The sequence below is a fragment of the Panulirus ornatus genome, chromosome 11, assembly GCF_036320965.1.
Source record: "Panulirus ornatus isolate Po-2019 chromosome 11, ASM3632096v1, whole genome shotgun sequence".
Taxonomy (NCBI): Eukaryota; Metazoa; Arthropoda; class Malacostraca; order Decapoda; family Palinuridae; genus Panulirus; species Panulirus ornatus.
Window position 1 is genome coordinate 64523894 of NC_092234.1, and position 25166 is coordinate 64549059.

Genomic DNA, 25166 nt, shown 5'->3' on the forward strand with positions numbered 1-25166 from the left:
GGCAGGGGTGTGTGATGTCTCCATGGTTGTTTAATTTGTTTATGGATGGGGTTGTTAGGGAGGTGAATGCAAGAGTTTTGGAAAGAGGGGCAAGTATGAAGTCTGTTGGGGATGAGAGAGCTTGGGAAGTGAGTCAGTTGTTGTTCGCTGATGATACAGCGCTGGTGGCTGATTCATGTGAGAAACTGCAGAAGCTGGTGACTGAGTTTGGTAAAGTGTGTGAAAGAAGAAAGTTAAGAGTAAATGTGAATAAGAGCAAGGTTATTAGGTACAGTAGGGTTGAGGGTCAATTCAATTGGGAGGTGAGTTTGAATGGAGAAAAACTGGAGGAAGTGAAGTGTTTTAGATATCTGGGAGTGGATCTGGCAGCGGATGGAACCATGGAAGCGGAAGTGGATCATAGGGTGGGGGAGGGGGCGAAAATTCTGGGAGCCTTGAAGAATGTGTGGAAGTCGAGAACATTATCTCGGAAAGCAAAAATGGGTATGTTTGAAGGAATAGTGGTTCCAACAATGTTGTATGGTTGCGAGGCGTGGGCTATGGATAGAGTTGTGCGCAGGAGGATGGATGTGCTGGAAATGAGATGTTTGAGGACAATGTGTGGTGTGAGGTGGTTTGATCGAGTAAGTAACGTAAGGGTAAGAGAGATGTGTGGAAATAAAAAGAGTGTGGTTGAGAGAGCAGAAGAGGGTGTTTTGAAATGGTTCGGGCTCATGGAGAGAATGAGTGAGGAAAGATTGACCAAGAGAATATATGTGTTGGAGGTGGAGGGAACGAGGAGAAGAGGGAGACCAAATTGGAGGTGGAAAGATGGAGTGAAAAAGATTTTGTGTGATCGGGGCCTGAACATGCAGGAGGGTGAAAGGAGGGCAAGGAATAGAGTGAATTGGAGCGATGTGGTATACCGGGGTTGACGTGCTGTCAGTGGATTGAATCAAGGCATGTGAAGTGTCTGGGGTAAACCATGGAAAGCTGTGTAGGTATGTATATTTGCGTGTGTGGACGTATATATATACATGTGTATGGGGGGGGTTGGGCCATTTCTTTCGTCTGTTTCCTTGCGCTACCTCGCAAACGCAGGAGACAGCGACAAAGCAAAAAAAAAAAAAAAAAAAAATATTTCTATGTCTGGTAAATTCTAGGAAGAAGAAGTTAACTTTCATTCAAAGTGACAACTGTTTTATATATAAGTTCATGTTTTGTTGGATCATATCTAATTCAGAATGGAGAACTTAGATAGATTCAAGTAACAAACCCTTCACAAAAATGAAGATAATGCAAGAGCAGTTTTGGAAGGCAGTCATGCTCAGATTTGTTGGAATGTCAAAAATTATAATTAAAAGTAGTTGTGTGAGTGTGTAAGACAAGGGTGGTAATTATGTTGGGAAAGAAAAATGAAAGAGTACTTCAGCAGCAGATGTTAATGCAGCTAATGGGAATCATCTAAAAGCCCATTTTGTATAGAAATTTGACAGGTTTCAGTAGTTGTACTCAGAGTTAAGGTTACCACTTGTGCTCTTAAAGACTCACAATATTTTATCTCTTTGATGATTAGATCTGATGATAACAAATTGTTGTATAAGTAAGAATTTTCAATCCTCTTGATTAGTTTCTGAAAGAATAAGGATTAAAATGGAAATATAAAGTCAGTATAAAAGAAGTGATTTATGAGTGCAGGTGCTAGTACATATCAGAATCTCAGAATCATACTATTTTATTCATTTATTAATTCATTTAATTTTGCATAGATATAGGGGAGCCTGTGACAGAGAGGCATCCAGTATATAGCAGCAGTGGTGGCATATGTTTCACAAATAAAGTTATTGTGATAACAAATTCTGATGCTTTTGCAGAATGATTTACCTGGGAGTGTAAACTGGAGTGTGTTAGAAGCTGGTGGAGGTGAGAGCAGCAGCTTTCAGCAGCATTCAGCAGATTGGGAAATGCTTGCAACACTTACCAAATTTCATGTGGAGCAGGCAGAGGTGCAGGCCCTGAAGAGCACTGTAGACATGATGCGGACAAAACTGGAGTCCTTAAGAGAAAGGAAAGTTCAGCTGCAGAACCAGTTGGATGAGATGAAGCAAAGGAAGAAGGACACCAGAAAGCTGATCCTAGAAGCCCAGACAGCAGTCCAGAAGATCAATCCCATTATGGAGACAGCTCAGGGGTGAGTACTCACCTTGGTATGGTCAGTAGCAGTCAGGTTGCTGCCTGTGATTTTTTAAAGATTTTAAGAGCTGTCTCCACTTCCAGTTAGGACAGTCAGCATTGTCAATCCTCTATTTCCTTGTGAACCCAGGGAGTATCTAATCACTACTATGAAGCTTTCATTTCAAGTTACTTCTGAGCTTTCATTGTTGTTTATCATGCTAAGGTCATTACTAATATTAACAACATCTCTCTTTATGTAGTGTCACCTTTGGTTTCTATAAACCAACAAGAAGTTATTGCATTGTCATTCCTTCCACTCCCTGGCATGTGAACCTGAGAGTATCAGTGCATGAGTTTAAAGCCAAACATGGTTGGACTAAGCTCAGGCTGTGAGACCTAATCATTCATCCTTTGACCTAAGCTGGAAGTAATGAAAACTCATAAATGGAAGGGACTTTTATTAAAGGCTACTGAAGAATAATGATACCCATTACTTGATAATGATTTAATTACCATGAGCAGGTTTTGTGGAGAGGTAATGGTGATAGGAAGGAAACCATTGCTCAAGGGTAGGGAAAAGTGAAGCATGATGTGCCAGGCCTCCCTCTGATAATCTTACATCAAGCACAGAACAGAACTTACCATGGTTTACCCCAGACGCTTCACATGCCCTGGTTCAATCCATTGACAGCACGTCGACCCCAGTATACCACATCGTTCCAATTCACTCTATTCCTTGCATGCCTTTCACCCTCCTGCATGTTCAGGCCCCGATCACTCAAAATCTTTTTCACTCCATCTTTCCACCTCCAATTTGGTCTCCCACTTCTCGTTCCCTCCACCTCTGACACATATATCCTCTTGGTCAATCTTTCCTCACTCATTCTCTCCATGTGACTAAAACATTTCCTTACACCCTCTTCTGCTCTCTCAACCACACTCTTTTTATTACCACACATCTCTCTTACCCTTTCATTACTTACTCGATCAAACCACCTCACACCATATATTGTCCTCAAACATCTCATTTCTAGCACATCCACCCTCCTCTGCAAAACTCCATCTATAGCCCACGCCTTGCAAATATATAACATTTTCGGAACCACTATTCCTTCAAACATACCCATTTTTGCTTTCGGAGATAATGTTCTCGACTTCCACACATTCTTCAAAGCTCCCAGAACTTTCTCCCCCTCTCCCACCCTATGATTCACTTCTGCTTCCATGGTTCCATCCGCTGCCAAATCCACTCCCAGATATCTAAAACACTTCACTTCCTCCAGTTTTTCTCCATTCAAACTTACCTCCCAATTTGACTTGTTCCTCAACCCTGTTGTACCTAATAACCTTGCTCTTATTTACATTTACTCTCTGCTTTCTTCTTTCACACACTTTACCAAACTCAGACACCAGCCTCTGCAGTTTCTCACCCGAATCAGCCACAAGCGCTGTATCATCAGCGAACAACAACTGACTCACTTCCCAAGCTCTCTCATCCACCACAGACTGCATACTTGCCCCTCTTTCCAAAACTCTTGCATTCACCTCCCTAACAACCCCATCCATAAACAAATTAAACAGCCATGGAAGCATCACGCATCCTTGCCACAAACCAACATTCACTGAGAACCAATCACTTTCCTCTCTTCCTACACGTACACATGCCTTACATCCTCGATAATAACTTTTCACTGCTTCTAACAACTTGCCTCCCACACCATATATTCTTAATACCTTCCACAGAGTGTCTCTGTCAACTCTTATCATATGCCTTCTCCAGATCCATAAATGCTTCATATAAATCCATTTCCTTTTCTGAGTATTTCTCACATACATTCTTCAAAGCAAACACCTGATCCACACATCCTCTACCACTTCTGAAACCACACTGCTCTTCCCCAATCTGATGCTCTGTACATGCCTTCACCCTCTCAATCACTACCCTCTCATATAATTTCCCAGGAATACTCAACAAACTTATACCTCTGTAATTTGAGCACTCGCCTTTATCCCCTTTGCCTTTGTACAATGGCACTATGCAAGCATTCTGCCAATCCTCATGCACCTCACCATGAGTCATACATACATTGAATAACCTTACCAACCAATCAACAATACAGTCACCCCCTTTTTTGATAAATTCCACTGCAGTACCATCCAAACCTGCTGCCATGCCGGCTTTCATCTTCCGCAAAGCTTTTACTCCCTCTTCTCTGTTTACCAAATCATTCTCCCTAACTCTCTCACTTTGCGCACCACCTCGACCAAAACACCCTATATCTGCCAGTCTATCATCATACACATTCAACAAACCTTCAGAATACTCACTCCATCTCCTTCTCACATCACCACTACTTGTTAACACTTCCCCATTAGCCCCCTTCACTGAAGTTCCCATTTGTTCCCTTGTCCTACACACTTTATTTACCTCCTTCCAAAATATCTTTTTATTCTCCCTAAAATTTAATGATACTCTCTCACCCCAACTCTCATTTGCCCTCTTTTTCACCTCTTGCACCTTTCTCTTGACCTCCTGTCTCTTTCTTTTATACATTTCCCAGTCATTTGCATTATTTCCCTGCAAAAATCATCCAAATGCCTCTCTCTTCTCTTTCACTAATAATCTTACTTCATCCCACCACTCACTACCCTTTCTAATCTGCCCACCTCCCACGCTTCTCATGCCACAAGCATCTTTTGTGCAAGCCATCACTGCTTCCCTAAATACATCCCATTCCTCCCCCACTCCCCTTACATCCTTTGTTCTCACCTTTTTCCATTCTGTACTCAGTCTATCCTGGTACTTCCTCACACAAAGTCTCCTTCCCAAGCTCACTTACTTTCACCACTTTTTTCACCCCAACATTCTCTCTTCTTTTCTGAAAACCTGTACAAATCTTCACCTTAGCCTTCACAAGATGATCAGACATACCTCCAGTTGCACCTCTCAGCACATTAACATCGAAAAGTCTCTCTTTTTTGCACCTATCAATTAACATGTAATCCAATAACGCTCTCTGGCCATTTCTCCGACTTACATATGTGTTTATTTATTATTTATTTTGCTTTGTCGCTGTCTCCCGCGTTAGTGAGGTAGGGCAAGGAAACAGAAGAAAGAATGGCCCAACCCACCCACATACACATGTATATACATACACGTCCACACACGCAAATATACATACCTATACATCTCAGCTTTTATTATTTATTTATTTTGCTTTGTCGCTGTCTCCCGCGTTTGCGAGGTAGCGCAAGGAAACAAACGAAAGAAATGGCCCAACCCACCCCCATACACACGTCCACACACGCAAATATACATACCTATACATCTCAATGTACACATATATATACACACACAGACACATACATATATACCCATGCACACAATTCACACTGTCTGCCTTTATTCATTCCCATCGCCACCTCGCCACACATGGAATACCATCCCCCTCCCCCCTCATGTGCGCGGGGTAGCGCTAGGAAAAGACAACAAAGGCCTCATTCGTTCACACTCAGTCTCTAGCTGTCATGCAATAATGCCCGAAACCACAGCTCCCTTTCCACATCCAGGCCCCACACAGCTTTCCATGGTTTACCCCAGACGCTTCACATGCCCTGATTCAATCCACTGACAGTACGTCAACCCCGGTATACCACATCGATCCAATTCACTCTGTTCCTTGCCCGCCTTTCACCCTCCTGCATGTTCAGGCCCCGATCACTCAAAATCTTTTTCACTCCATCTTTCCACCTCCAATTTGGTCTCCCACTTCTCCTCGTTCCCTCCACCTCCGACACATATATCCTCTTGGTCAATCTTTCCTCACTCATTCTCTCCATGTGCCCAAACCACTTCAAAACCCTCTTCTGCTCTCTCAACCACGCTCTTTATTTCCACACATCTCTCTTACCCTTACATTACATACTCAATCAAACCACCTCACACCACACATAGTCCTCAAACATCTCATTTCCAGCACATCCACCCTCCTGCGCACAACTCTATCCATAGCCCATGCCTCGCAACCATACAACATTGTTGGAACCACTATTCCTTCAAACATAGCCATTTTTGCTTTCGGAGACAATGTTCTCGACTTCCACACATTCTTCAAGGCTCCCAGAATTTTCACCCCCTCCCCCACCCTATGATTCACTTCCTCTTCCATGGTTCCATCTGCTGCCAGATCCACTCCCAGATATCTAAAACACTTTACTTCCTCCAGTTTTTCTCCATTCAAACTTACCTCCCAATTGACTTGACCCTCAACCCTACTGTACCTAATAACCTTGCTCTTATTCACATTTACTCTTAACTTTCTTCTTTCACACACTTTACCAAACTCAGTCACCAGCTTCTGCAGTTTCTCACATGAATCAGCCACCAGCGCTGTATCATCAGCGAACAACAACTGACTCACTTCCCAAGCTCTCTCATCCACAACAGACTTCATACTTGCCCCTCTTTCCAAAACTCTTGCGTTCACCTCCTTAACAACCCATCCATAAACAAATTAAACAACCATGGAGACATCACACACCCCTGCCGCAAACCTACATTCACTGAGAACCAATCACTTTCCTCTTCCTACACGTACATATGCTTTATTTATTTATTTTTTTTTTTTCAAACTATTCGCCATTTCCCGCATTAGCGAGGTAGCGTTAAGAACAGAGGACTGGGCCTTTGAGGGACTACCCTCACCTGGCCCAATTCTCTGTTCCTTCTTTTGGAAAACTAAAAAAAAACGAGAGGGGAGGATTTCCAGCCCCCCACTCCCTCCCCTTTTAGTCGCCTTCTACGACACGCAGGGAATACGTGGGAAGTATAAAAACTTTTCACTGCTTCTAACAACTTGCCTCCCACACCATATATTCTTAATACCTTCCACAGAGCATCTCTATCAACTTTATCATATGCCTTCTCCAGATCCATAAATGCTACAAACAAATCCATTTGCTTTTCTAAGTATTTCTCACATACATTCTTCAAAGCAAACACCTGATCCACACATCCTCTACCACTTCTGAAACCACACTGCTCTTCCCCAATCTGATGCTCTGTACATGCCTTCACCCTCTCAATCAATACCCTCCCATATAATTTACCAGTAATACTCAACAAACTTATACCTCTGTAATTTGAGCACTCACTCTTATCCCCTTTGCCTTTGTACAATGGCACTATGCACGCATTCCGCCAATCCTCAGGCACCTCACCATGAGTCATACATACATTAAATAACCTTACCAACCAGTCAACAATACAGTCACCCCCTTTTTTAATAAATTCCACTGCAATACCATCCAAACCTGCTGCCTTGCCGGCTTTCATCTTCCGCAAAGCTTTTACTACCTCTTCTCTTTTTACCAAATCTTTTCCCCAACCCTCTCACTTTGCACACCACCTCGACCAAGACACCCTATATCTGCCACTCTATCATCAAACACATTCAACAAACCTTCAAAATACTCACTCCATCTCCTTCTCACATCACCACTACTTGTTATCACCTCCCCATTAGCGCCCTTCACTGAAGTTCCCATTTGCTCCCTTGTCTTACGCACTTTATTTACCTCCTTCCAGAACATCTTTTTATTCTCCCTAAAATTTAATGATACTCTCTCACCCCAACTCTCATTTGCCCTCTTTTTCAACTCTTGCACTTTTCTCTTGACCTCCTGTCTCTTTCTTTTATACATCTCTCACTCAATTGCATTTTTTTCCCTGCAAAAATCGTCCAAATGCCTCTCTCTTCTCTTTCACTAATAACCTTACTTCTTCATCTCACCACTCACTACCCTTTCTAATCAACCCACCTCCCACTCTTCTCATGCCACAAGCATCTTTTGCGCAATCCATCACTGCTTCCCTAAATACATCCCATTCCTCCCCCACTCCCCTTACTTCCATTGTTCTCACTTTTTTCCATTCTGTACTCAGTCTCTCCTGGTACTTCCTCACACAAGTCTCCTGCCCAAGCTCACTTACTCTCACCACCCTCTTCACCCCAACATTCACTCTTCTTTTCTGAAAACCCATACAAATCTTCACTTTAGCCTCCACAAGATAATGATCAGACATCCCTCCAGTTGCACCTCTCAGCACATTTACATCCAAAAGTCTCTCTTTCGTGCGCCTGTCAATTAACATGTAATCCAGTAATGCTCTCTGGCCATCTCTCCTACTTACATACGTATACTTATGTATATCTCGCTTTTTAAACCAGGTATTCCCAATCACCAGTCCTTTTTCAGCACATAAATCTACAAACTCCTCACCATTTCCATTTACAACACTGAACACCCCATGTAAACCAATTATTCCCTCAACTGCCACATTACTCACCTTTGCATTCAAATCACCCATCGCTATAACCCGGTCACATGCATCAAAACCACTAACACACTCATTCAGCTGCTCCCAAAACACTTGCCTCTCATGATCTTTCTTCTTATGCCCAGGTGCATATGCACCAATAATCACCCATCTCTCTCCATCAACTTTCAGTTTTACCCATATTAATCGAGAATTTACTTTCTTACATTCTATCACATACTCCCACAACTCCTGATTCAGGAGTACTGCTACTCCTTCCCTTGCTCTTGTCCTCTCACTAACCCCTGACTTTACTCCCAAGACATTCCCAAACCACTCTTCCCCTTTACCCTTGAGCTTCGTTTCACTCAGAGCCAAAACATCCAGGTTTCTTTCCTCAAACATACTACCTATCTCTCCTTTTTTCACATCTTGGTTACATCCACACACATTTAGACACCCCAACCTGAGTCTACAAGGAGGATGAGCACTCCCCACGTGACTCCTTCTGTTTCCCATTTTTTAGAAAGTTAAAAAAATACAAGGAGGGGAAGATTTCTGGCCCCCCGCTCCCGTCCCCTCTAGTCGCCTTCTACGACACGTGAGGAATGCGTGGGAAGTATTCTTTCACCCCTATCCCCAGGGATAGTATACATATATATACATACACACACACATACACACATATACACACATACACACATATACACACACATATATATATATATATATATACATATGAAAAATGTAAGAAATAACGTATACATATATATATATACACACACAGACATTTACATATATACACATGTACATAATTCATACTGTCTGCCTTTATTCATTCCCATTGCCACCTCGCCACACATGAACTAACCACCCCCCTCCCCCCCTCATGTGAGCGAGGTAGCACTAGGAAAAGAAAACAAAGGTCCCATTCGTTCACACTCAGTCTCTAGCTGTCATGTAATAATGCACCGAAACCACAGCTCCCTTTCCACGCCCAGGCCTCACAGAACTTTCCATGGTTTACCCCAGACGCTTCACATGCCCTGGTTCAATCCATTGACAGCACTTCGACCCCGGTATACCACATCGTTCCAATTCACTCTATTCCTTGTATGCCTTTCACCCTCCTACATGATCAGGCCCCGATCACTCAAAATCTTTTTCACTCCATCTTTCCACCTCCAATTTGGTCTCCCACTTCTCGTTCCCTCCACCTGACACATATATCCTCTTGGTCAATCTTTCCTCACTCATTCTCTCCATGTGGCCAAACCATTTCAAAACACCCTCTTCTGCTCTCTCAACCACACTCTTTTTATTACCACACATCTCTCTTACCCTATTATTACTTACTCGATCAAACCACCTCACACCACATACTGTCCTCAAACATCTCATTTCTAGCACATCCACCCTCCTGCGCACAACTGTATCCATAGCCCATGCCTCGCAACCATACAACATTGATGGAACCTCTATTCCCTCAAACATACCCATTTTTGCTTTCCGAGTTATTGTTCTCGACTTCCACACATTCTTCAAAGCTCCCAGAATTTTTGCCCCCTCCCCCACCCTATGATTCACTTCTGCTTCCATGGTTCCATCCGCTGCCAGATCCACTCCCAGATATCTAAAACACTTCACTTCCTCCAGTTTTTCTCCATTCAAACTTACCTCCCAATTGGACTGACCCTCAAGCCTACTGAACCTAATAACCTTGCTCTTATTCACATTTCCTCTCAACTTTCTTTCACACACTTTACCAAACTCAGTCACCAGCTTCTGCAGTTTCTCACATGAATCAGCCACCAGCGCTGTATCATCAGCGAACAGCAACTGACTCACTTCCCAAGCTCTCTCATCCACAACAGACTGCATACTTGCCCCTCTTTCCAAAACTCTTGCATTCACATCCCTAACAACCTATCCATAAACAAATTAAACAACCATGGAGACATCACACACCCCTGCCGCAAACCTACATTCACTGAGAACCAATCACTTTCCTCTCTTCCTACACATACACATGCCTTACATCCTCGATAAAAACTTTTCACTGCTTCTAACAACTTGCCTCCCACACCATATATTCTTAATACCTTCCACAGAGCATCTCTATCAACTCTATCATATGCCTTCTTTAGATCCATAAATGCTACATACAAATCCATTTGCTTTTCTAAGTATTTCTCACATACATTCTTCAAAGCAAACACCTGATCCACACATCCTCTACCACTTCTGAAACCACACTGCTCTTCCCCAATCTGATGCTCTGTACATGCCTTCACCCTCTCAATAAATACCCTCCCATATAATTTACCAGGAATACTCAACAAACTTATACCTCTGAAATTTGAGCACTCACTCTTATCCCCTTTGCCTTTGTACAATGGCACTATGCAGGCATTCCGACAATCCTCAGGCACCTCACCATGAGTCATACATACATTAAATAACCTTACCAACCAGTCAATAATACAGTCACCCTCTTTTTTAATAAATTCCACTGCAATACCATCCAAACCTGCTGCCTTGCCGGCTTTCATCTTCCGCAAATTGAGTGGGAGATGTATAAAAGAAAGAGACAGGAGGTCAAGAGAAAGGTGCAAGAGGTGAAAAAGAGGGCAAATGAGAGTTGGGGTGAGAGAGTATCATTAAATTTTAGGGAGAATAAAAAGATGGTCTGGAAGGAGGTAAATAAAGTGCGTAAGACAAGGGAGCAAATGGGAACTTCAGTGAAGGGTGCAAATGGGGAGTTGATAACAAGTAGTGGTGATGTGAGAAGGAGATGGAGTGAATATTTTGAAGGTTTGTTGGATGTGTTTGATGATAGAGTAGTAGATATAGGGTGTTTAGGTCGAGGTGGTGTGCAAATTGAGAGGGCTAGGGAAAATGATTTGGTAAACAGAGGAGAGGTATATATATATATATATATATATATGTGTGTGTATGGGGGTGGGTTGGGCCATTTCTTTCGTCTGTTTCCTTGCACTACCTCGCAAACGCGGGAGACAGAGACAAAGTATAATAAAAAAATATATATATATATATATATATATATATATATATATATATTTTTTGCTTTGTCGCTGTCTCCCGCGTTTGCGAGGCAGCGCAAGGAAACAGACGAAAGAAATGGCCCAACCCACCCCCATACACATGTATATACATACGTCCACACACGCAAATATACATACCTACACACCTTTCCATGGTTTACCCCAGACGCTTCACATGCCTTGATTCAATCCACTGACAGCACATCAACCCCGGTATACCACATCGCTCCAATTCACTCTATTCCTTGCCCTCCTTTCACCCTCCTGCATGTTCAGGCCCCGATCACACAAAATCTTTTTCACTCCATCTTTCCACCTCCAATTTGGTCTCCCTCTTCTCCTCGTTCCCTCCACCTCCGACACATATATCCTCTTGGTCAATCTTTCCTCACTCATTCTCTCCATGTGCCCAAACCATTTCAAAACACCCTCTTCTGCTCTCTCAACCATGCTCTTTTTATTTCCACACATCTCTCTTACCCTTACGTTACTTACTCGATCAAACCACCTCACACCACACATTGTCCTCAAACATCTCATTTCCAGCACATCCATCCTCCTGCGCACAACTATATCCATAGCCAACGCCTCGCAACCATACAACATTGTTGGAACCACTATTCCTTCAAACATACCCATTTTTCCTTTCCGAGATAATGTTCTCGACTTCCACACATTCTTCAAGGCTCCCAGAATGTTCGCCCCCCTCCCCCACCCTATGATCCACTTCCGCTTCCATGGTTCCATCCGCTGCCAGATCCACTCCCAGATATCTAAAACACTTCACTTCCTCCAGCTTTTCTCCATTCAAACTCACCTCCCAATTGACTTGACCCTCAACCCTACTGTACCTAATAACCTTGCTCTTATTCACATTTACTCTTAACTTTCTTCTTTCACACACTTTACCAAACTCAGTCACCAGCTTCTGCAGTTTCTCACATGAATCAGCCACCAGCGCTGTATCATCAGCGAACAACAACTGACTCACTTCCCAAGCTCTCTCATCCCCAACAAACTTCATACTTGCCCCTCTTTCCAAAACTCTTGCATTCACCTCCCTAACAACCCCATCCATAAACAAATTAAACAACCATGGAGACATCACACACCCCTGCCGCAAACTTACATTCACTGAGAACCAATCACTTTCCTCTCTTCCTACACGTACACATGCCTTACATCCTCGATAAAAACTTTTCACTGCTTCTAACAACTTTCCTCCCACACCATATATTCTTAATACCTTCCACAGAGCATCTCTATCACCTCTATCATATGCCTTCTTCAGATCCATAAATGCTACATATATATATATATATATATATATATATATATATATATATATATATATATATATATATATATATATATATATATAACGCTCTCTGGCCATCTCTCCTACTTACATAAGTATACTTATGTATATCTCGCTTTTTAAACCAGGTATTCCCAATCATCAGTACTTTTTCAGCACATAAATCTACAAGCTCTTCACCATTTCCATTTACAACACTGAACACCCCATGTATACCAATTATACCCTCAACTGCCACATTACTCACCTTTGCATTCAAATCACCCATCACTATAACCCGGTCTCGTGCATCAAAACCACTAACACACTCATTCAGCTGCTCCCAAAACACTTGCCTCTCATGATCTTTCTTCTCATGCCCAGGTGCATATGCCCCGATAATCACCCATCTCTCTCCATCAACTTTCAGTTTTACCCATATTAATCGAGAATTTACTCTCTTACATTCGATCACATACTCCCACAACTCCTGTTTCAGGGGTATTGCTACTCCTTCCCTTGCTCTTGTCTTCTCACTAACCCCTGACTTTACTCCCAAGACATTCCCAAACCACTCTTCCCCTTTACCCTTGAGCTTCGTTTCACTCAGAGCCAAAACATCCAGGTTCCTTTCCTCAAACATACTACCTATCTCTCCTTTTTTCACATTACGTGTTAATTGACAGGCGCGCGAAAGAGAGACTTTTGGATGTTAATGTGCTGAGAGGTGCAACTGGAGGGATGTCTGATCATTATCTTGTGGAGGCTAAGGTGAAGATTTGTATGGGTTTTCAGAAAAGAAGAGTGAATGTTGGGGTGAAGAGGGTGGTGAGAGTAAGTGAGCTTCGGAAGGAGACTTGTGTGAGGAAGTACCAGGAGAGACTGAGTACAGAATGGAAAAAGGTGAGAACAATGGAAGTAAGGGGAGTGGGGGAGGAATGGGATGTATTTAGGGAATCAGTGATGGATTGCGCAAAAGATGCTTGTGGCATGAGAAGAGTGGGAGGAGGGTTGATTAGAAAGGGTAGTGAGTGGTGGGATGAAGAAGTAAGAGTATTAGTGAAAGAGAAGAGAGAGGCATTTGGACGATTTTTGCAGGGAAAAAATGAAATTGAGTGGGAGATGTATAAAAGAAAGAGACAGGAGGTCAAGAGAAAGGTGCAAGAGTTGAAAAAAAGGGCAAATGAGAGTTGGGGTGAGAGAGTATCATTAAATTTTAGGGAGAATAAAAAGATGTTCTGGAAGGAGGTAAATAAAGTGCGTAAGACAAGGGAGCAAATGGGAACTTCAGTGAAGGGCGCAAATGAGGAGGTGATAACAAGTAGTGGTGATGTGAGAAGGAGATGGAGTGAGTATTTTGAAGGTTTGTTGAATGTTTGATGATAGAGTGGCAGATATAGGGTGTTTTGGTCGAGGTGGTGTGCAAAGTGAGAGGGTTAGGGAAAATGATATGGTAAACAGAGAAGAGGAAGTAAAAGCTTTGCGGAAGATGAAAGCCGGCAGGGCAGCAGGTTTTGATGGTATTGCAGTGGAATTTATTAAAAAAGGGGGTGACTGTATTGTTGACTGGTTGGTAAGGTTATTTAATGGATGTATGACTCATGGTGAGGTGCCTGAGGATTGGCGGAATGCGTGCATAGTGCCATTGTACAAAGGCAAAGGGGATAAGAGTGAGTGCTCAAATTACAGAGGTATAAGTTTGTTGAGTATTCCTGGTAAATTATATGGGAGGATATTGATTGAGAGGGTGAAGGCATGTACAGAGCATCAGATTGGGGAAGAGCAGTGTGGTTTCAGAAGTGGTAGAGGATGTGTGGATCAGGTGTTTGCTTTGAAGAATGTATGTGAGAAATACTTAGAAAAGCAAATGGATTTGTATGTAGCATTTATGGATCTGGAGAAGGCATATGATAGAGTTGATAGAGATGCTCTGTGGAAGGTATTAAGAATATATGGTGTGGGAGGCAAGTTGTTAGAAGCAGTGAAAAGTTTTTATCGAGGATGTAAGGCATGTGTACGTGTAGGAAGAGAGGAAAGTGATTGGTTCTCAGTGAATGTAGGTTTGCAGCAGGGGTGTGTGATGTCTCCATGGTTGTTTAATTTGTTTATGGATGGGGTTGTTAGGGAGGTGAATGCAAGAGTTTTGGAAAGAGGGGCAAGTATGAAGTCTGTTGGGGATGAGAGAGCTTGGGAAGTGAGTCAGTTGTTGTTCGCTGATGATACAGCGCTGGTGACTGATTCATGTGAGAAACTGCAGAAGCTGGTGACTGAGTTTGGTAAAGTGTGTGAAAGAAGAAAGTTAAGAGTAAATGTGAATAAGAGCAAGGTTATTAGGTACAGTAGGGTTGAGGGTCAAGTCAATTGGGAGGTGAGTTTGAATGGAGAAAAACTGGAGGAAGTGAAGTGTTTTAGATATCTGGGAGTGGATGTGGCAGTGGATGGAACCATGGAAGCGGAAGTGGATCATAGGAGGGGGCGAAAATTCTGGGAGCCTTGAAGAATGTGTGGAAGTCGAGAACATTATCTCGGAAAGCAAAAATGGGTATGTTTGAAGGAATAGTGGTTCCAACAATGTTGTATGGTTGCGAGACGTGGGCTATGGATAGAGTTGTGCGCAGGAGGATGGATGTACTGGAAATATATATATATATATATTATTTTTATTATTTTTTATTTTGCTTTGTCGCTGTCTCCCGCGTTTGCAAGGTAGCGCAAGGAAACAGACGAAAGAAATGGCCCAAACCACCCCCATCCACAATGTTGTGGAAATATGTGATAGGATGTAAGAAAGTAAATTCTCGATTAATATGGGTAAAACTGAAAGTTGATGGAGAGAGATGGTTGATTATTGGTGCATATGCACCTGGGCATGAGAAGAAAGATCATGAGAGGCAAGTGTTTTGGGAGCAGCTGAATGAGTGTGTTAGTGGTTTTGATGCACGAGACCGGGTTATAGTGATGGGTGATTTGAATGCAAAGGTGAGTAATGTGGCAGTTGAGGGAATAATTGGTATACATGGGGTGTTCAGTGTTGTAAATGGAAATGTTGAAGATCTTGTAGATTTATGTGCTGAAAAAGGACTGGTGATTGGGAATACCTGGTTTAAAAAGCGAGATATACATAAGTATACGTATGTATGTAGGAGAGATGGCCAGAGAGCGTTATTGGATTATGTGTTAATTGACAGGCGCGCGAAAGAGAGACTTTTGGATGTTAATGTGCTGAGAGGTGCAACTGGAGGGAGGTCTAATCATTATCTTGTGGAGGCTAAGGTGAAGAGTTGTATGGGTTTTCAGAAAAGAAGAGTGAATGTTGGGGTGAAGAGGGTGGTGAGAGTAAGTGAGCTTGGGAAGGAGACTTGTGTGAGGAAGTACCAGGAGAGACTGAGTACAGAATGGAAAAAGGTGAGAACAATGGAAGTAAAGGGAGTGGGGGAGGAATGGGATGTATTTTGGGAATCAGTGATGGCTTGCGCAAAAGATGCTTGTGGCATGAGAAGCGTGGGAGGTGGGTTGATTAGAAAGGGTAGTGAGTGGTGGGATGAAGAAGTAAGATTATTAGTGAAAGAGAAGAGATAGGCATTTGGATGATTTTTGCAGGAAAAAAATGCAATTGAATGGGAGATGTATAAAAGAAAGAGACAGGAGGTCAAAAGAAAGGTGCAAGAGGTGAAAAAGAGGGCAAATGAGAGTTGGGGTGTGAGAGTATCATTAAATTTTAGGGAGAATAAAAAGATGTTCTGGAAGGAGGTAAATAAAGTGCGTAAGACAAGGGAGCAAATGGGAACTTCAGTGAAGGGCGCAAATGAGGAGGTGATAACAAGTAGTGGTGATGTGAGAAGGAGATGGAGTGAGTATTTTGAAGGTTTGTTGAATGTGTTTGATGACAGAGTGGCAGATATAGGGTGTTTTGGTCGAGGTGGTGTGCAAAGTGAGAGGGTTAGGGAAAATGATTTGGTAAACAGAGAAGAGGTAGTAAAAGCTTTGCGGAAGATGAAAGCCGGCAGGGCAGCAGGTTTGGATGGTATTGCAGTGGAATTTATTAAAAAATGGGGGTTACTGTATTGTTGATTGGTTGGTAAGGTTATTTAATATATGTATGACTCATGGTGAGGTGCCTGAGGATTGGCGGAATGCGTTCATAGTGCCATTGTACAAGTGCAAAGGGGATAAGAGTGAGTGCTCAAATTACAGAGGTATAAGTTTGTTGAGTATTCCTGGTAAATTATATGGGAGGGTATTGATTGAGAGGGTGAAGGCATGTACAGAGCATCAGATTGTAGGAAGAGAGGAAAGTGATTGGTTCTCAGTAAATGTAGGTTTACGGCAGGGGTGTGTGATGTCTCCATGGTTTTTTAATTTGTTTATGGATGGGGTTGTTAGGGAGGTGAATGCAAGAGTTTTGGAAAGAGGGGCAAGTATGAAGTCTGTTGTGGATGAGAGAGCTTGGGAAGTGAGTCAGTTGTTGTTCGCTGATGATACAGCGCTGGTGGCTGATTCATGTGAGAAACTGCAGAAGCTGGTGACTGACTTTGGTAAAGTGTGTGAAAGAAGAAAGTTAAGAGTAAATGTGAATAAGAGCAAGGTTATTAGGTACAGTAGGGTTGAGGTCAAGTCAATTGGGAGGTAAGTTTGAATGGAGAGAAACTGGAGGAAGTAAAGTGTTTTAGATATCTGGTAGTGGATCTGGCAGCGGATGGAACCATGGAAGTGGAAGTGAATCATAGGGTGGGGGAGGGGGCAAAAATCCTGGAAGGCTTGAAGAATGTGTGGAAGTCGAGAACATTATCTCGGAAAGCAAAAATGGGTATGTTTGAAGGAATAGTGGTTCCAACAATTTTGTATGGTTGCGAGGCGTGGGCTATGGATAGAGTTGTGCGCAGGAGGGTGGATGTGCTGGAAATGAGATGTTAGAGGACAATATGTGGTGTGAGGTGGTTTGATCCAGTAAGTAATGTAAGGGTAATAATGTGTGGAAATATAAAGAGCGTGGTTGAGAGAGCAGAAGAGGGTGTAAGGAAATGGTTTGGGCACATGTAGAGAATGAGTGAGGAAAGATTGACCAAGAGGATATATGTGTCGGAGGTGGAGGGAACGAGGAGAAGTGGGAGACCAAATTGGAGGTGGAAAGATGGAGTGAAAAAGGTTTTGTGTTATTGGGGCCTGAACATGCAGGAGGGTGAAAGGAGGGCAAGGAATAGAGTGAATTGGATCGATGTGGTATACTGGGGTTGACGTGCTGTCAGTGGATTGAATCAGCTTTTCTCCATTCAAACTTACCTCCCAGTTGACTTGACCCTCAACCCTACTGTACCTAATATTATTACCTTGCTCTTATTCACATTTACTCTTAACTTTCTTCTTTCACACACTATACCAAACTCAGTCACCAGCTTCTGCAGTTTCTTACATGAATCAGCCACCAGCGCTGTATAATCAGCGAACAACAACTGACTCACTTCCCAAGCTCTCTCATCCACAACAGACTGCATACTTGCCCCTCTTTCCAAAACTCTTGCATTCACCTCCCTAACAACCCCATCCATAAACAAATTAAACAACCATGGAGACATCACACACCCCTGCCGCAAACCTACATTCACTGAGAACCAATCACTTTCCTCTTTTCCTACACGTGCACATGCCTTACATCCTCGATAAAAACTTTTCACTGCTTCTAACAACTTGCCTCCCACACCATATATTCTTAAAACCTTCCACAGAGCATCTCTATCAACTCTATAATATGCCTTCTCCAGATCCGTAAACGCTACATACAAATCCATTTGTTTTTCTAAGTATTTCTTGCATACATTCTTCAAAGCAAACACCTGATCCAAACATCCTCTACCACTTCTGAAACCACACTGCTCTTCCCCAATCTGATGCTCTGTACATGCCTTCATCCTCTCAATCAATACCCTCCCATATAATTTACCAGGAATACTCAACAAACTTATACCTCTGTAATTTGAGCACTCACTCTTATCCCCTTTGCCTTTGTACAATGGCACTATGCAAGCATTCCGCCAGTCCTCAGGCACCTCACCATGAATCATACATACATTAAATAACCTTACCAACCAGTGAACAATACAGTCACCCCCTGTTTTAATAAATTCCACTGCAATACCATCCAAACCTGCTGCTTTGCCGGCTTTCATCTTCCATAAAGCTTTTACTACCTCATCTCTATTTCCCAAATCATTTTCCCTAACCCTCTCACTTTGCACACCACCTCGACCAAAACACCCCACATCTGCCACTCTGTCATCAAACAGCATTCAACAAACCTTCAAAATACTCACTCCATCTCCTTCTCACATCACCACTACTTGTTATCACCTCCCCATTAGCCCCCTTCACTGAAGTTCCTATTTGCTCCCTTGTCTTACGCACTTTATTTACCTCCTTCCAAAACATCTTTTTATTCTCCCTGAAATTTGATGATAATCTCTCACCCCAACTCTCATTTGCCCTCTTTTTCACCTCTTCCACCTTTCTCTTGACCTCCCTGCAAAAATCGTTCAAATGCCTCTCTCTTCTCTTTCACTGATAATCTTACTTCTTCATCCCACCACTCACTACCTTTTCTAATCAACCCACTTCCCATGCTTCTCGTGCCACAAGCATCTTTTGCGCAAGCCATCACTGCTTTCCTAAATCCATCCCATTCCTCCCCCACTCCCCTTACCTCCTTTGTTCTCACCTTTTTCCATTCTGTACTCAGTCTCTCCTGGTACTTCCTCACACAAGTCTCCTTCCCAAGCTCACTTACTCTCACCACTCTCTTCACCCCAACATTCTCTCTTCTTTTCTGAAAACCCCCACAAATCTTCACCTTCGCTTCCACTAGATGATGATCACACCTCCTTCCCGTTGCTCCTCTCAGCACATTAACATCCAAAAGCCTCTCTTTCGTGCGTCTATCAATTAACACGTAATCCAATAACGCTCTCTGGCCATCTGTCCTACTTACATACGTATACTTATGTATATCTCACTTTTTAAACCAGGTATTCCCAATCACCAGTCCTTTTTCAGCACATAAATCTACAAGCTCTTCACCATTTCCATTTACAACACTGAACACTCCATGTATACCAATTATTCCCTCAACTGCCAGATTACTCACTTTTGCATTCAAATCACCCATCACCATAACCCGGTCTTGTGCATCAAAACCACTAACACACTCATTCAGGTGCTCCCAAAACACTTGCCTCTAATGATCTTTCTTCTCATGCCCAGGTGCATATGCACCAATAATCACCCATCTCTCTCCATCAACTTTCAGTTTTACCCATATCAATCTAGAATTTACTTTCTTACACTCTATCACATACTCCCACAACTCCTGATTCAGGAGTAGTGCTACTCCTTCCCTTGCTCTTGTCCTCTCACTAACCCCTGACTTTACTCCCAAGACATTCCCAAACCACTCTTCCCCTTTACCCTTTAGCTTCATTTCACTCAGAGCCAAAACATCCAGGTTCCTTTCCTCAAACATACTACGTATCTCTCCTTTTTTCTCATCTTGGTTAAATCCACACACATTTAGACACCCCAATCTGAGCCTTCGAGGAGGATGAGCACTACTCGCGTGACTCATTCTTCTGTTTCCCATTTTAGAAAGTGAAAATACAAGGAGGGGAGGGTTTCTGGCTCCCCGCTCCCGTCCCCTATAGTCGCCTTCTACGACATGTGAGGAATGCGTGGGAAGTATTCTTAATCCCCTATCCCCAGGGATACTTACATACGTATACTTATGTACATCTCGCTTTTTAAACCAGGTATTCCCAATCACCAGTCCTTTTTTCAGCACATAAATGTACAAGCTCTTCACCATTTCCATTTAAAACACTGAACACCCCATGTATACCAATTATTCCCTCAACTGCCACATTACTCACCTTTGCAATCAAATCACCCATCACTATAACCCTGTCTTGTGCATCAAAACCACTAACACACTCATTCATCTGCTCCCAAAACCCTTGCCTCTCATGATCTTTCTTCTCATGCCCAGCTGCATATGCACCAATAATCACCCATCTCCCTCCATCAACTTTCAGTTTTACCCATATTAATCTGTAATGTACTTTCTTACATTCTATCACATACTCCCACAACTCCTTTTTCAGGAGTAGTGGTACTCCTTCCCTTGCTCTTGCCCTTTCATTAACCCCTGACTTTACTCCCAAGAAAAGAAGAGTGAATGTTGGGGTGAAGAGGGTGGTGAGAGTATGTGAGCTTGGGAAGGAGACTTGTGTGAGGAAGTACCAGGAGAGACTGAGTACAGAATGGGAAAAGGTGAGAACAAAGGAGGTAAGGGGAGTGGGGGAGGAATGGGATGTATTTAGGGAAGCAGTGATGGCTTGCGCAAAAGATGTTTGTGGCATGAGAAGCATGGGAGGTGGGTTGATTAGAAAGGGTAGTGAGTGGTGGGATGAGGGAGTAAGATTATTAGTGAAAGAGAAGAGAGAGGCGTTTGGACGATTCTTGCAGGGAAAAAATGCAAATGAGTGGGAGATGTATAAAAGAAAGAGACAGGAGGTCAAGAGAAAGGTGCAAGAGGTGAAAAAGAAGGCAAACGAGAGTTGGGGTGAGAGAGTATCATTAAATTTTAGGGAGAATGAAAAGATGTTTTGGAAGGAGGTAAATAAAGTGCGTAAGACAAGGGAGCAAATGGGAACTTCAGTGAAGGGGGCTAATGGGGAGGTGATAACAAGTAGTGGTGATGTGAGAAGGAGATGGAGTGAGTATTTTGAAGGTTTGTTGAATGTGTTTGATGATAGAGTGGCGGATATAGGGTGTTTTGGTCGAGGTTGTGTGCAAAGTGAGAGGGTTAGGGAAAATGATTTGGTAAACGGAGAAGAGGTAGTAAAAGCTTTGTGGAAGATGAAAGCCGGCAAGGCAGCAGTTTTGGATGGCATTGCAGTGGAATTTATTAAAAAAGGGGGTAACTTTATTGTTGACTGGTTGGTAAGGTTATTTAATGTATGTATGATTCATGGTGAGGTGCTTGAGGATTGGCAGAATGCGTGCATAGTGACATTGTATAAAGGCAAAGGGGATAAGAGTGAGTCCTGAAATTACAGAGGTAAAAGTTTGTTGAGTATTCCTGGTAAATTATATGGGAGAGTATTGATTGAGAGGGTGAATGCATGTACAGAGCATCAGATTGGGGAAGAGCAGTGTGGTTTCAGAAGTGGTGGAGGATGTGTGGATCAGGTGTTTGCTTTGAAGAATGTATTTAAGAAATACTTAGAAAAGCAAATGGATTTGTATGTAGCATTTATGGATCTGGAGAAGGCATATGATAGAGTTGATAGAGATGCTCTGTGGAAGGTATTAAGAATATATGGTGTGGGAGGCAAGTTGTTAGAAGCAGTGAAAAGTTTTTATCAAGGATATAAATAAAGCATATGTACGTGTAGGAAGAGAGGAAAGTGATTGGTTCTCAGTGAATGTAGGTTTATGGCAGGGGTTTGTGATGTCTCCATGGTTGTTTAATTTGTTTATGGATGGGGTTGTTAGGGAGGTGAATGCAAAAGTTTTGGAAAGGGGGGCAAGTATGAAGTGTGTTGTGGATGAGAGAGCTTGGGAAGTGAGTCAGTTTTTGTTCGCTGATGATACAGCGCTGGTGGCTGATTCATTTGAGAAAATGCAGAAGCTGGTGACTGATTTTGGTAAAGTGTGTGAAAGAAGAAAGTTAAGAGTAAATGTGAATAAGAGCAAGGTTATTAGGCACAGTAGGGTTGAGGGTCAAGTAAATTGGAAGGTAAGTTTGAATGGATAAAAACTGGAGGAAGTGAAGTGTTTTAGATATCTGGGAGTGGATGTGGCAGTGGATGGAACCATGGAAGTGGAAGTGAATCATAGGGTGGGGGAGGGGGGCGAAAATCCTGAGAACCTTGAAGAATGTGTGGAAGTCGAGAACATTATCTCGGAAAGCAAAAATGGGTATGTTTGAAGGAATAGTGGTTCCACCAATTTTGTATGGTTGCGAGGCGTGGGCTATGGATAGAGTTTTGCGCTGGAGGGTGGATGTGCTTGAAATGAGATGTTTGAGGACAATATGTGGTGTGAGGTGGTTTGATCGAGTGAGTAACGTAAGGGTAAGAGAGATGTGCGGAAATAAAAAGAGCGTGGTTGAGAGAGCAGAAGAGGGTGTTTTGAAATGGTTTGGGCACATGGTGAGAGTGAGTGAGGAAAGATTGACCATGAGGATATATGTGTCGTAGATGGAGGGAACGAGGAGAAGTGGGAGACCAAATTGGAGGTGGAAAGATGGAGTGAAAAAGATTTTGAGTGATCGAGGCCTGAGCATGCAGGAGGGTGAAAGGTGGGCAAGGAATTGAGTGAATTGGATCGATGTGGTATACCGGGGTCGACATGCTGTCAATGGATTGAATCAGGGCATGTGAAGCGTCTGGGGTATACCATGGAAAGTTGTGGGGGTCCTGGATGTGGAAAGCGAGCTGTGGGTTCGGGCATTATTACATGACAGTTAGAGACTGAGTGTGAACGAATGGGGCTTTTGTTGTCTTTTCCTAGCACTACCTCGCACACATGAGGGGGAGGGAGATGTTATTCCATGTGTGGCGAGGTGACGATGGGAATGAATAAAGGCAGACAGTGTGAACTGTGTGCATGTGTATATATGTATGTGTCTGTGTTTGTATATGTATGTGTACATTGAGATGTATGGGTATGTATATTTGCGTGTGTGGACTTGTATGTATACACATGTGTATGGGGGTGGGTTGGGCCATTTTTTTCGTCTGTTTCCTTGCGCTACCTTGCAAACGTGGGAGACAGCGATAAAGCAAGATAAATAAATAAATAAATATAGGTAGTAAAAGCTTTGCGAAGATGAAAGCCGGCAAGGCAGCAGGTTTGGATGGTATTGTAGTGACTGTATTATTGACTGGTTGGTAAGGTTATTTAATGTATGTATGACTCATGGTGAGGTGCCTGAGGATTGGCGGAATGCGTGCATAGTGCCATTGTACAAAGGCAAAGGGGATAAGAGTGAGTGCTCAAATTACAAAGGTATAAGTTTGTTGAGTATTCCTGGTAAATTATATGGGAGGGTATTGATTGAGAGGGTGAAGGCATGTACAGAGCATCAGATTGGGGAAGAGCAGTGTGGTTTCAGAAGTGGTAGAGGATGTGTGGATCAGGTGTTTGCTTTGAAGAACGTATGTGAGAAATACTTAGAAAAGCAAATGGATTTGTATGTAGCATTTATGGATCTGGAGAAGGCATATGATAGAGTTGATAGAGATGCTCTGTGGAAGGTATTAAGAATATATGGTGTGGGAGGCAAGTTGTTAGATGCAGTGAAAAGTTTTTATCGAGGATGTAGGGCATGTGTACGTGTGGGAAGAGAGGAAAGTGATTGGTTCTTAGTGAATGTAGGTTTGCGGCAGGGGTGTGTGATGTCTCCATGGTTGTTTAATTTGTTTATGGATGGGTTTGTTAGGGAGGTGAATGCAAGAGTTTTGGAAAGAGGAGCAAGTATGAAGTCTGTTGGGGATGAGAGAGCTTGGGAAGTGAGTCAGTTGTTGTTCGCTGATGATACAGCGCTGGTGGCTGATTCATGTGAGAAACTGCAGAAGCTGGTGACTGAGTTTGGTAAAGTGTGTGAAAGAAGAAAGTTAAGAGTAAATGTGAATAAGAGCAAGGTAATTAGGTACAGTCGGGTTGAGGGTCAAGTCAATTGGGAGGTAAGTTTGAATTGAGAAAAACTGGAGGAAGTAGTGTTTTAGATATCTGGGAATGGATCTGGCAGCGGATGGAACCATGGAAGCGGAAGTGGATCATAGGGTGGGAGAGGGGGCGAAAATCCTGGGAGCCTTCAAGAATGTGTGGAAGTCGAGAACATTATCTCGGAAAGCAAAAATGGGTGTGTTTGAAGGAATAGTGGTTCCAACAATGTTGTATGGTTGCGAGGTATGGGCTATGGATAGAGTTTTGCGTAGGAAGATGGATGTACTGGAAATGAGATGTTTGAGGACAATGTGTGGTGTGAGGTAGTTTGATCGAGTAAGTAACGTAAGGGTAAGAGAGATGTGTGGAAATAAAAAGAGCGTGGTTGAAAGAGCTGAAGAGGGTGTTTTGAAATGGTTTGGGCACATGGAGAGAATGGGTGAGGATAGATTGACCAAGAGGATATATGTGTCGGAGGTGGAGGGAACGAGGAGAAGTGGGAGACCAAATTGGAGGTGGAAAGATGGAGTGAAAAAGATTTTGAGTGATCGGGGCCTGAACATGCAGGAGGGTGAAAGGCGGGCAAGGAATAGAGTGAATTGGATCGATGTGG

General features: G+C 42.8%; 1 protein-coding gene across 1 annotated transcript in view; it reads left to right on the forward strand.

Annotated features, from left to right (window-relative positions):
- Window positions 1-25166, forward strand: part of LOC139751616 (uncharacterized) — a 111739-nt gene that overhangs the window by 15770 nt on the left and 70803 nt on the right. Inside the window, exon 3 of the mRNA XM_071667233.1 lies at window positions 1854-2170. Within this exon, the coding sequence (XP_071523334.1) occupies window positions 1854-2170 (317 nt within the window). The remainder of the gene's footprint in view (window positions 1-1853; window positions 2171-25166) is intronic.